The sequence below is a fragment of the Phyllostomus hastatus genome, unplaced genomic scaffold (genome assembly GCF_019186645.2).
Source record: "Phyllostomus hastatus isolate PE091 unplaced genomic scaffold, TTU_PhHast_1.1 phas_scaffold_39, whole genome shotgun sequence".
Classification (NCBI taxonomy): domain Eukaryota; kingdom Metazoa; phylum Chordata; class Mammalia; order Chiroptera; family Phyllostomidae; genus Phyllostomus; species Phyllostomus hastatus.
The window spans coordinates 25,235,157-25,249,134 of NW_025334028.1; the positions used below are offsets into that span (position 1 = coordinate 25,235,157).

Below are 13,978 nucleotides of genomic sequence, written 5' to 3' on the forward strand. Positions count from 1 at the left end.
ATAAAAGAGATCCAGTCAGAAAGAAAGGGCACACTAATTAACATAAAGAACAATTTATAGGGAAACAGCAATAGAGTGGATGAGGCTGAGAACCAAATCTATAATTTGGAACATATGGAACCAAAAAACAACCAATCAGAGCAACAAGAAGAAACAAGAATCCAAAAAAAGGAGGATAGTATAAGCAGCCTCTGGAACAACTTCAAGCATTCCAACATTTGCATCATAGGTGTGTCAGAAGTTAAAGAGAAAGAGGAAGAAACTGGAAATCTATTTGAAAAAAATAATGAAAGAAAAATTCCCTAATTTGGTGAAGGAACTAAACATACAAGTCAAGAAAGCAGAGTCCCAAACAAGATGGATGTAAAGAGACCCACTCCAAGACACATCATAATTAAAATGCTGGAGAGGTTAAAGATAAAGAGAAAATCTTAAAAGCAGCAAGAGAAAAGAAGGTAGTTACCTACGGGGAAGTTCCCATAAGACTGTAAGTTGATTTCTCAAAAGAAACTTTGCAGGCTACAAGGGGCTGGTGAGAAATATTCAAAGTCATGAAAAGTAGGGACCTACAGTCAAGATTGCTCTACCCAGTAAAGATATCATTTAGAATCAAAGGGCAGATAAAGAGCTTCCCAGACAAGAAATATCTAAAGGAGTTCATCATCACCAAACCATTATTATATGAAATGTTAAAGGAACTTATTTAAGAAAAAGAAGAAAATCAAAACTATGAACAATAAAATGCCAATAAATACATATCAATCAGCTATTGAATCTAAAATACAAACTAAGCAAACAAGAAGAATAGAGACAGAATCATGGATAAGGAGAGTGTTTTGATGGTTGCCAGATGGCAGGGGGATGTAGGGGAATGGATGAAGAGGTGAGGGGATTAAGAAGTACAAATAAATAATTACAGAGTAGCCATGGAATGTAAAGTACAGTATAGGAAATGGAGAAGCCAAAGAACCTATGCACATGACCCATGGACATGAACAATGCTGTGCAGATTGCTTGAGGGGTTGGGGGTGCTGAGTGGAGAAGGGCAAAGCGAAAAATTGGGACAACTGTAACAGCATAATCAATAAAATATAATGTAAAAATGAAAAATAAAAGTGATTTTAAGAATTAAAAATAAATAAAAGTTGAATAGATTCAGCAGTCTCAAATAGTTTAGCTGGAAGACTATCTATACCTGATGAGAATGGAACACATCATTTAAAAATCCTTTCTATTCTAAAGTTCCTATCATCCCAGAATTCTATATTACCCCTCAGTTCCTTCCACTGTAACTAAAGAAAGTAGGAACGAGTAACTCTTGAGCTTTGTGGGACTATTAATAAAAGAAAAGAAAGATGGTAACTTACAAGTTAGAGGTTACTCGATCCTGGAATGAATCTGCTGGGATCCAGTTTGATCCTTTCAGAAATATGGGAACTCCGTTAATTTTGAAGTAGAAACTCAGACCAGGAGACCCTTCTATGGGCTCTTGTATCAGTTCCACTGTCCTAAAATAAACCTATTATGAACAACATTAAATACAGAAAATCAAATTGAAAACATAAGCAAAGAACACTTTTTTAAAAAAAGAGAGCATACTTTTGAACAATTTACATGAGCAGAATTTAATGTTAATTTCCTATTTGCTATGAAGAACTTAGTGTGGAAGTGCACATTTCAGAAAAAATATATATATAAATTATTGCCAAATTTTGTTCTTTCTCATTAAAAATAGAAGCTATAAAAAATTTAAATGTATTGTAGTTTTCCTCACAAAACAGGCAATTATAATTATAGTAAAAGAACTATATTTGAAGATAACCTTTCAAAATTAAAACAAAAAAACTGATACTATTTCACAAAATTGGCCTCAGGGGAATGTCACCAGTTAAGCTGACAGACACATCTTTGACTGGAAAACATTTTCATTTCAGTGTTGTTAAAATATGCCAAAATGCACACTTTAGAATCAAGGAAATAAAGCACAAGGTATTTCATAATTTAACAACTTTCCAATCTTAATAGCACATTGCTATAAATCACTTTGTTTAACAGGCAATTTAATCCTAACTAATTATCACATTAAACTCACCATTTGAGAGGGCTTTGGCATGCTACTGGAGATGTAAGCAATGTTCCAATTAGAAGATGGGACAGGAGCACACACTCCAATATCATCATTGCTACATGAGAGAAAGCTAAGACCTTCATCCCTATGAAAGTCTAGCTTAGTTTCCCATGGTTAAGCACAAGCAGCAAGACCCCTGATAGAACAGACTGATGTTCTTACCCAAATCTTCATCCTTTCTAGTCATAAACTGGACCAAACAATTCGGAATGTGGTTCTACATCAATAAAGATTAGCCTTGAACCATAATTATGCATTTCTTCTCTAATTAAAAAAATGAATTAATCAACTTATTACATGTAACAAAAGTGCCCACCATTCTTCCATTTTCTTTTTTAATCTGCTGAACTATTCATGTTGTATAGACTAAATTCAAAGTTGCTCAAGAGATTAAAGAAGAGAGGAGGCCACAACCACAGATGACGTAAGAGATAAAGTGTTTTTTTGTCTAAGGCAAAAACAAAATTCTATCTCTTTGCTAAAAACAAAACAAAACAAAAAAACCTTAGGTTTATCACAATTATTCAATTTTCTTTCAAAAGCTATGGTTACATAGATATTTCTTATGTGTTAGTCTTCCACAAGTCTAAGTTTTCTTATTTTTTTTAAGATATACTTCATTCTTGAACACTGCCCAGTTAGCTAAAAGCTGAATATTTCTCCTAGATGTACTTATTTTATTTTTTGTTGTTGATTCTTTCCCCCCTCCACCAAGCCCTGCCCCCACCTCTGGCCTTCACCACATTGCTGTCTGTGCCCATGGGCTTTGCATATATGCATATATGTTCTTTGGCAAATATTGTACCAATCTTGCTACCAACCTTACATCCCCAGAATAAATCCCACTTGATCATGGTGTATGATCTTTTTAATGTATTGCTGGGTCCAATATGCTAATATTTTTTTGAGGGTTTAAATGTGTATGTGCATCAGGGATAATGGCCTATAATTTCCTTTTTGTAGTGTTTTGATCTGGTTTTTGGAATTAGAATAATTCTGGCCTCATAAAAAAGAGTTCAGAAGCCTTCCCTCCTCTTGAGTTTTTTGGAATAGTTTGAGGAAGACATTCTTCCATTTTCTTACCCTTGCCCTCATTAATATGGCATGACAAAACATACCAGAATTAATTTTAAGAGAAGACACAGAATAAGGCCTACATTAGGAGGATCAAAACATGGAACTACCACACTTGTTTTGGGGTTGCAAAATGTAAAACTGTATAGTGACCTTCAGCGGTAACTTTTAAAACACTTTAAATGTGGATTCAAACATCTAGAACAGCAATTTTGTAAGTGTGACCAGAGGACTACCTTTCAGGGTGTCCTTGAATTTAAAACTATTTTTTAATATATTTTATTGATTATGCTATTACAGTTGTCCCATTTCCCCCCTTCACTCCCCTTCACCCTGTATGCCCTCTCCCACCCACATTCCCCCCTTTAGTTCATGTCCACGTGTCATAAGTTCTTTAGCTTCTACATTTCCCATACTATTCTTGCCCTCCCCCTGTCTATTTTCAGCCTACAATCTATGCTACTTATTCTCTCCACCTTTTCCTCCTCTCTCCTCCTCCCACTCCCCTGTTGCTAACCCTCCATGTGATCTCCATTTCTGTGGTTCTGTTCCTGTTCTAGTTGTTTGCTTAGTTTCTTTTGGTTTTGCTTTAGGTGTGGTTGTTAATAATTGTGTGTTTGCTGTCATTTCACTATACATGTTTTTTTTATCTTTTTTTCTGAGATAAGTCCCTTTAACATTTCATAAAATAAGGGCTTGGTGATGATGAACTCCTTTAACTTGACCTTATCTGAGAAGCACTTTATCTGCCCTTCCATTCTAAATGAAAGCTTTGCTGGATAGAGCAATCTGGGATGGAAGTCCTTGTCTTTCATGACCTGGAATACTTCTTTCCAGCCCCTTCTTGCCTGTAAGGTCTCTTTTGAGAAATCAGCTGACAGTCTGATGGGAACTCCTTTGTAGGTGACTGTCCCCTTATCTCTTGCTGCTTCTAGGATTCTCTCCTGCATTTTTACCTTGGCTAATGTAATTATGATGTGCCTTGGTGTGTTTCTTCTTGGGTCCAACTTCTTTGGGACTCTCTGAGCTTCCTGGACTTCCTGGAAGTCTATTTCCTTTGCCACAATGGGGAAGTTCTCCTTTCTTATTTGTTCAAATACGTTTTCAATCTGTTACTCTTCCTCTTCCCCTTCAGACACCCCTATAATGTGGATGTTGGAACGTTAAAAGATGTTCTGGAGGTTCCTAAGCCTCTCCTCATTTTTTTGAATTCTTATTTCTTCATTCTTTCCTGTTTGGTTATTTCTTTCTTTCTTCTGGTCCACTCCATTGTTTTGAGTCCCAGTTTCCTGCCCATCACTATTGGTTCCCTGTTCATTTTCCTTCATTTCTTTTATCGTTACCTGCATTTGTTCATCTAATTTGCAACCAAAATCAACCAATTCTGTGAGCTTCCTAATCACCAGTGTTTTGAACTGTGCATCAAATAGGTTGGCTATCTCTTGGATGCTTAAAAGGATGAGTTCTGGGGCATTGATTTGTTCTTCTGTTTGAGCCATCTCTCTCTTGTTTTTATTTTTTTTGTTTGTTTTTTTTTTTTGGTCTGGTCGCTCCTGTTATGGTGAGGGGCGGAGCACTAGGTGTTCACCAGGGCTGGGCACCCAAGTTTCTAGATTGTGACATTGTATGCGGGAGCGGGGTCAAGAGGGAACAATGGCAGTTGCTCTGTTCTCTGTGGGACCTCGGTCTCTTCCCTGGGATCCTGGGTTGCGTGCTCTGCCCTGCTCCACAATCGCTGCCTCACTGGGTCCGCCAGCTGCCGCTTGCTTACTCAGGGTCCACCCACTGCGATCTTGAGCACCCCAGATGCCTTACGTACCCCCGGTTGCCTTATGCGCCCAAGTCTCTCTGCTCTCCACGCCACGACCCATGCCTGGCTGTTCGTCTCCACCTCTCCTACCGGTCTGGATGAACGGGTCTATTTCAACTTCTTGGCTGTCCAAATTCCATTCAGATAAATTTTCTATCAGTTCTGGGTGTTATTCTGCCTCTGAATTGTTGTTCCAATCTTGGTTGTGCATGGAGGTAGGGTGTGTCCACCTATGCCTCCATCTTGGCCAGAAGTCCCTATTTCTAAAACTATTTTCATAGTAATGCTAAAACTTTGCCCTTTTCCCTCTCCCTCTTTTGATTGTGCAGTGAAATTTTCCAGAAGCTACACGATGTGTGATGGCATCATTGCTCTGACAACTGATAGAATGTGTGCTTGTATATTCTGGTGTGCTCTAGTTCCACAGCAGAAGGTTAGCATATGAAGAGGTTTGTTTTCAGAGATAACTCAGGACCACTCCTGTGCTCTGACTAGCTATCTCTAGTCACTCTTGCTATAATATCTGTAATTTCATCATAAGAATCATAGATTCTTATTTTGAATCCCAAACTTTTCCTTGCAACCTACACAGAAACACAAAATGATTGGACCCTTTTAACTCATTTCACAATAATATTAAGTTTTCAAATAAAAACAAATTTTAATGTTAATTAAAACTCATTATAGAGTTTAATAAACTGTACCTTATTCTAAAAGATGATATATAATATACTTTTTCCTAATTTAAGGATGAACTATTATCTTAAGTTAGGATTATAAGACTAACATTTTCAACCTTATAGTCACATTGTCCACATCTAAAAATGCTGGGGAAAAACCCAAAACTGATATATCAGAGAATCTTCTGAATGTGATATCATATTATGAAATGTTTCAGCAATTGGAACTCTCAGTACATCAACATTTTTCAAATAACCAATGCATTATATTACAATATCACACATGAGTGATATTTTAATTATCCTAAGATGATTATCCTTAAGGTAATCTTTTCCCTTAAGACTTTCCTCAAGGGAAAAGATCCCTTAAGGGCTCTGGCTGGTGTGGTTCAGTGGCTTGAGAACTGGCCTGCAAACTGAAAGGTCACCAGTTTGATTCCCAGTCAGGGCACATGCTTGAGCTGCAGACCCAGTCCCCAGGTGGGGGCATGCAAGAGGCAACCAATTGATGTTTCTCTGGCACATGGATGTTTCTTTCCCTCTCTTTCTCCCTCACTTCCCCTCTCTCTGAAAATAAATAAATAATTTCTTAAAAAAAAATCTCTTAAGGGCACAAGATATACAAATAGAACAGAAGGGTTCATTGAAATGGCTTCAGATTCCACTTTGCAACTAATATTTAAAAAGCTACCACTTGTTAAGTTTCTAGAGCAAGCAGTTGAAAAGGCTACTAAAATACTCCTCTTTTCCAACTACATATCTGTGTCAAGTCAGATTTTCTATGTACATTTCAATAAAAACAACATACTGCAAGTTGAATGCGGAAGCAGATGAGAATCCAGATGTCTTCTATTCAGCAAGGCATTAAAGAGATTTACAAACATGTAAAAACAATGTCATTATTGTCACTAAACTTTTGTAAATATATTTATTTACATAAAATAACTCATACAGTAACATGTCATAGGGTTATTACTGTGATTTAAAATGAGTAAATATTTAATTCTCAGTTTTAATATTTACATACATAAACAAATGCACTTTGAGGTTCTCAATAATTTTCACAAATGTAAAGTGGTTCTGAGTCCAAAAAATTTTGAGAATCGTAAATCTAGAAAATAGAACCCATTAATTCTTGATTAATGCTATCCATAGTATTAACAATAAAACACATCTTCCAACATGTTTTTTTTCTTTTCTCTGCAAAAATTGTCATGAAAAGACAGCTAGTCCTACCTCCCAACTCCTACAATAACAATTTTATATCCCAGATAAAGTGAACCCTAACCACCTGACAGCACCTCAAAGGAGAGGCAGGGACTAACAGCCGCCTTTCCCTCTGGGCATTCTTTGACAGGTTAAAGTCTATTGGCCTATGATTAGTGTCAGTAATTCTTCATGTCCCCGGGCAGTTTGGATGGATAACATGACAGCCTTCCCCTACAGCAGGTATTTTACTGCAGAGAAAATAAGGAGCTCTCAAAGAGGACTTTTGAAAAGACCCACAAGTAATGCATATTTACATCCAGACTGAATATACTGTCTTTTTACAAGAACAAAAATATTTTAAACAGTCCAACAAAGTAAGTTATTGTCTGAAAGGGAATAAAAATGTATTGAAGAAACTAAATATGTAAGTTAAGCAATTTGAATTTTAAATTTTTTAATTTCCAAATTTTTCTATAGTTCAAGGTTCTATTAGCAACTCAATAGATGAGGTTTTTTTTAATTCACAATTTTATTCTTAGAATAGATTGACTTAAAAAGAACAGGATATGTGTTAAATTTCTTGTACAAAATTGTTTATTTGCCTTTTCTTTGTTTGTAATGTATATGCAAAAGGTTTCCCCTACTATCAAAAAAAAAAACATGAAAGTATAGTAATTAGGACTTCATTCCTCCATATTTTCTTCCCTTATTGTCATGGTCCTGCCACATTACTTTAAAAAACTGATAAAGTAACATGTTGCATGTGGCTTACTCTGGGTATATCCAAGCACTTCTGCACATCTAAACTTAGGTGGAGCCAGTCAAATGAGGGAACATCTGGGTTGTGCCTTTTTTAAGTAGTTTTCTTTAGGAACTCCCAGCATGTGGTTGAAGTGTGCAGCTGAAACTCTGCATGGACTCCAGACAGTCAACCATGTGGACTTAAAAGTTGTATACTTTCAAAACGGTGTGTTATCCAGGTACCCAAGAATATGTTTTTTTCTTAAAACAAAAACACCTATTTCTAAACACTGGCAAATGTTACCCAAAATACTTTTCAAATAATCTTTATGGATTTGAAAAACACCCATTCTAAAATCATCTCACATCTACTATCATGCAGTTTTAGAGACAACCAAACACCACATGTGTCTACTCTGAAAGCGCTTGAACAGGCAGAAGTGCCCTACAAAGAGCTCCCTCAAACAGGCCTGTACAGGAAGGATGATGCAAGAGAGGCTCGCCGTTAGCCCTAGAGGTTCGCAGACAGCACAAACAGAGTGAACAGCTTAGAGTTTACATCAGCATTGTTGCCCTATATCTTCATCACCAGATGTATATTTAGTGTATCTGACACTAGGTAGGATCACATTTTAACACGCCCTCTTCTATATGACAAAAGTAAATTTCAGTATTAATAGTGAAACGATGTGAATAATATGGCCAGAAAAAAGATCCAGACACTCAAGGCTTTCTTATGTTTAACTCTATATAAATAATCACACCATTTTTAAGTAAAATAAATATTACAGTATACAAAAAAAGTAATTGATTCCTGTATTTGATTCATGTATTTCTGAAAAAAGAAAGTAGTATGTCTACATATTGGTTTGTTATAGTAATGAATAATAATAAGTGCTATATTGAGGCTTAACATCTAAAAAAGTCAAGAACTTGGTCAAAATTTATTTTTGCATGTATATGTTCTGTAAAGAAGATGGCCAGATTTGTCAATTTATCCTTGTATAGTCAATAGTCAATGGAAAACACCTTTTTATTAATTTAATTTAGAAATGTTCTCTAAAATGAAGCCAAAATATATAAATATTAGACACAAAGATAAGTTTGTCAGAGATTCATAAAAATCCCATTTCACAATAAATTCCCCAAAATGAAGTATTATCTTTGCCTGTTTCTTTGAAATCCATTCAAACTGCTTACAAATGCCTCTAGGGCTGAAAATTTTCTAATTAATTATTCCTTCTGAAAAGTAAGGGGATAAACAGCTGAAAGGTAGTGAACAAGACATTGTTTGATCTACTGCACCACAACAGGTTGCAGTTCTTGGTGAGGGTGGCTGGGGTACTGAACATTGCTGTTTTGCTTTCTCTGAGCAATGTGAGATGAGCATTTTTTATTGTTTCTCCTGGCACTCTGCTTCAAAATTTGATTCTTTTTTTCTTCATAAATGTCCATTTCCTTACATTTTGTTGTTGCACAGTAAATAGACTTCACAAAAATTTCTGTGCATTTATCTTCAAAGAGTTTTAAAGCTTGGTATTTCACTGCACAGTACATTTTTAAGGCAGATTCCAGCTATTTACAAATACATTTGTATCTAATTACCTCATCTGAAATTCCACACAAGGAAAAAAAAATGTAATTCAGAAGAGAAAAACTGCACTGAAGACAAAACCTGAGCCGATTCACATATCTGCATTTTCTTTGGACACACACTTCCAAGTTGAGATTACCTTCTCAAAATTTAGCTTTATTCTGCCCCAGCTTTATGATGAGCATTCCATTTTGTGCAGAAAAAATTTTCTGCACTTTTTTCAAATGATGAAATGTGATTAAATAGAATGAATAATATTTTTCCAAAGATTTGGAAAATGTCACACATGAACAAATGTTTCCAAAAGAGCAAATTCCACAAGGTTCAAAGTAAGGTTTTCAGGAGGCAGAAGTAACACTTGGGATTACTCTCTGATTTTTGTATGGACTCCTCTGTGAACAAGCCATGTATGCAGCACTCTGGCAGCCCTGACCACAAAGAGATTTATGAAACAATGATCCATTTGTTTCAAGATATCTTCTGTGAGTTCAGCAGCAGCCCTTTCCGAAATAGGAGAATGACCACCACTGTCTATATGAACACAGCTGATTAACTCACACATGTGATCTCTGTAGGAAGCATCTGGAACACCAGTAAAAAGAATTCCAGGCAGCTCCAAGAAAGAGGGAAGGTAGGTGGAAGTTACACTCATCCCTTCCCAGAACCAAACTGAAATTACAACCAAATTATAGAACAATCAACATGAATAACCAACTTAAGAGTAGCTGAGCAGATGTCTTACAAGGAAAGATTTACGGAAGAAGCCACATCAAGACTGGTAGGAAAGGCAGACACATGAAAAAGGTAGGCCCCACAGCCACGTGCAGGGGAGGCTCCCAAGGAGATCTGGGCAGGCTCGCTAGGTGTCAGAGATAAACTGGAACAGACAGGTGTGTGGCATTGGAACAAAGACCATTTTTTTCACTGTGTACCCAACCATGACCACCATTCCTATGCATAGCTCTCCCTCCACACAGTGAAATCTTAATCTGTTTTAGCCTCATGAACTCTACTGGCCTCACCCTGATGACTCCCTGAGACCCTGACCTACCACTGATGTCCACAGAACCAGGCAGGTGGTGACTGGTCTAGATGTACACTGAGAGTTCTGCTGATTGACCTCAGACCCAGCACTGCCACCAAGTTTGAATCTGTATCAACCTAGTGAACACCACTTGCTCCTTCCTGGCAAGTCACTGTGAAACTACTACCCCAGGCCACTCAGGTACTGCTAGAGTCTCTTGCACTGAGTGAGACTAACAGGCCACTGGCAGGCAGAGGCAGACCTCAAGGATCCTTTCGGCCTTTTGTTGACCTGTGTCAGGCTTGGTATTGGTGGAAGTCAGCCTCAGTACACAGCTTGGCCCTCCCACATGCAACAAGGCCCAGCAGAGGCAGCCATCAACTATGGATCACTTTGTAGCTCTTAATAGGTAGCCCAGGGCCAGTCAAAGGCACCGTCTGACATTGATGTGCTCCAGAGTCTTTCCCAAGAAGCCCCAAAAGCAACACATCCAGTGGCGGGCTCCATACCACATCAGAGCATAACACAGTTAACTCCATAAGCAGCACAGCCAAAGGGAGATCTTGGCGGACACCAGAAATTGCTGTGACAAATTCCACTTTATGGGATCAACCCCCTAAAAGCAGCTCATACACTGTAGTCAAGATCATTACTCTCATCAGCCAGCCTGAAGGTCAACTCCACTCACAATAGGCAAACAGCAATCAAGACATAACTACAACAGGAGGGCTCACAATAATGCACAGAAGGGATATTCCAGAAGCACCTAGCTCAGGTGATCATGGAGACAGTGCCCCTGAGCCCCACAGGACACCTACTACCTAAGGCCACCAAAGACAGGGAGACATAGCAGATCGACCTAATACACAGAAACAAATACAAAGAGGCAGCCAAAATGAGGGGACAAAGAAACATACCCCAAATGAAAGAACAGGAGAGACCCAGAGAAAGAACTAATTTAAATGGAGACAAGCAATTTACCAACCATATTCAGAGTTCAAAACAATGGTTATGAGAATGCTCAACAAACTAAGAAGACTGGATGAACTCAGTGAGAAGTTAAACAAAGCACAGTAAGCATAAAAAAGACACAGTAACCATAAAAAGGAATCAGTCAGAAATGAAGAATACACTAGAAAGAATAAATAGGAGTTAGACCAAGCAAAGGACTGAATCAGCAATTTGGAAGATAAGGTAGTAGAAAATATACAATCAGAACAGCAAAAAGGAAAAATAAAAAATAAAAATAAATGAGAATAGCTTAAGGAACATCTAAGAAATAGCAAACATAACAACATATGTGTCATAGAGGTACTGGAAAGAGAAGAGATAGAACAAGGGATTGAAAACGTATTTGAAAAATGATGACTGAAAATTCCCCTAACCTGGTGGGAAAAGAAAAGACACCAAAATCCAGGAAGCACAGAGAGTCCCAAACAAGATGAACCCAAAGAGGCCCACTGCAAGACATACCATAATTAAAACGCCAAAGGTTAAAGACAAAGAGAGAATCTTTTTTTTTAAGATTTTATTTATTTTTTTTATTATTTTTTTTTTTTTAGAGAGGGAAGGTGGCGGGGGGAGAGAGAGAGACATCAATGTGCGGTTGCTGGGGGTCATGGCCTGCAACCCAGGCATGTGCCCTGACTGGGAATCAAACCTGCAACACTTTGGTTCGCAGCCTGTGCTCAATCCACTGAGCCATGCCAGCCAGGGCAACAAAGAGAGAATCTTAAAAGCAGCAACAGAAATACAGGTATGTACAAGGGAGTTCCCATAAGCTGTCAGCAGATTTCTCAACAGAAACATTTCAGGCTAGAAGGTATTGGCATGAAATATTCAAAGTAACAGAAAGTAAGGACCTACAACCAATACTATACTACTCAGCAAGGCTACCATTTAAAATTGAAGAAAAAAAGAGAGTTTCCCAGACAAGGAAAAGCTAAGTTTGTCACCACCAAACCAGTATTACAAGAAATATTAAAGAAACTTAAGGAAAACAAGAAACAAGGAGGAACATAAATATGTATAGTAAAATGGCAGTAAATGCGTGCCTGTCAATAATCATTTTAAATGTAAAAAATAATTGAATGCTCTCATCTAAAGACATAGGATAGCTGAATGGATAAGAAAATAAGACCCATATATATTCTGTCTATAAGAGAACCACTTCAAGTTAAAAGACATACACAGACTAAATATTTTGTAAAGGGATGATAAAAGGTATTTCATACAAATGGAAAAAAACAAATGCTGGGGTAGCAATACTAATATCAGACAAAATAGGCTCTAAAGCAAAGACTATAATAAGAGACAAAGAACAATGTTATATAATGATGAGGAGACCAATCCAACAGGAGGATACAACCCTTGTGAACATTTATGCACCAACACAGGAGCACCCATATATATATGTGGGTGTGGGTGTGTGTGTATGTGTACACACACATATCAAATCTTAATAGACACAAAGAGAAGAGACTGACAGTAATACACTCACGGTAGAGGCCTTTAAACCCTATTGACATCAATGGATAGATCTTTCAGACAGAAAATCAACAAGAAAATAGTGTACTTAAATGACAAACTAGATCAGATGAATTTAACTGATATTTACAGAGCATTCCCCCCCAAAGCAGCAGAATACGCATTCTTTTAAAGTGCACATGGAACCATGTTTTCCAGTACAGGCCACATGTTAGACCACAAAACAAGTCTAAATAAATTAAGAAGATTGAAATCATCTCAGGCATCTTTTCTGACCACCGTGGACTGAAACTAAAAGTAAATTACAAGAAGAAAACTTAAAAGCACACCAACACATGAAGGCTAAGTTACATGTCATTAAACAATTCCACTTATAGAGCAACTTTCCCACTACCACTTATATGCAAAACTTTCTCTTTTGTCTAAAAATCAATTCGGTTTCCCAAATTGATAATGCTGACTTTCCCAGACTCATACTCTAAGGTTCTTCTTGAAATTACTTGTTTGGCAGAATTTATATCCTAACACTTATCTTTTATTTTTAATTAATTTTTTAAAGTACCTGTTGATTTTCCTCATATTACCTCCCCTCATACTTTAACTATTTCCCCCAAAGTTACTCCTTTCAACAACAAAATAAAAACTCAGTCATCAAGACATTCTTCCCACCCTGACTGGTGTAGCTCAATGAATTGAGCTCAGGCTGCGAACCAAAGGATCATGGGTTCGATTCCCAGTCAGGGCACATGTCTGGGTTATGGGCCAGATTCCCCAGTAGGGGGCGCACGAGTGCAACCACACATTGATGTTTCTTTCCCTCTTTCTCCCCCACTTCCTTTCTGTCTAAAAATAAATAAAATCTTTAAAAAAGACATTTTTCCCTGTTCACAGTGAAACGCAGCCAGCACTTTCCCCTCCCTGCAGGCCTGCATCCTTCCTCTGACCCAGTATATCTCTGCTGTGTGGGCTGCACCCACAATCTGTCACTTCCCCAAGGCCTTGTCTAAGGCAACTATGCTCCTGTCTTGGGACATACTCAGAAAGCGGAACATTAAAATCTCAATGAGAGAGAAACAAGAAAGATATAGAAGTAAAGCAAAATGGATTTCAAGGAGATATTTTAAAAATAGGAATATTTTTGTATAAACCAAGTCCTTGGTAACAATGAAACCATCAGGATGCAAAGGGCCATGGAGGTGAGATAAGCGGGGAGCACTGATGAGAAAACAGA

General features: G+C 37.5%; 1 protein-coding gene across 1 annotated transcript in view; it reads right to left on the reverse strand.

The window, feature by feature from the left end:
* The window catches only part of MANBA (mannosidase beta), a 114,993-nt gene that overhangs the window by 53,480 nt on the left and 47,535 nt on the right, over positions 1 to 13,978 (reverse strand). Inside the window, exon 8 of the mRNA XM_045820423.1 lies at positions 1,368 to 1,519. Coding sequence (XP_045676379.1) covers positions 1,368 to 1,519 — 152 coding nt within the window. The remainder of the gene's footprint in view (positions 1 to 1,367; positions 1,520 to 13,978) is intronic.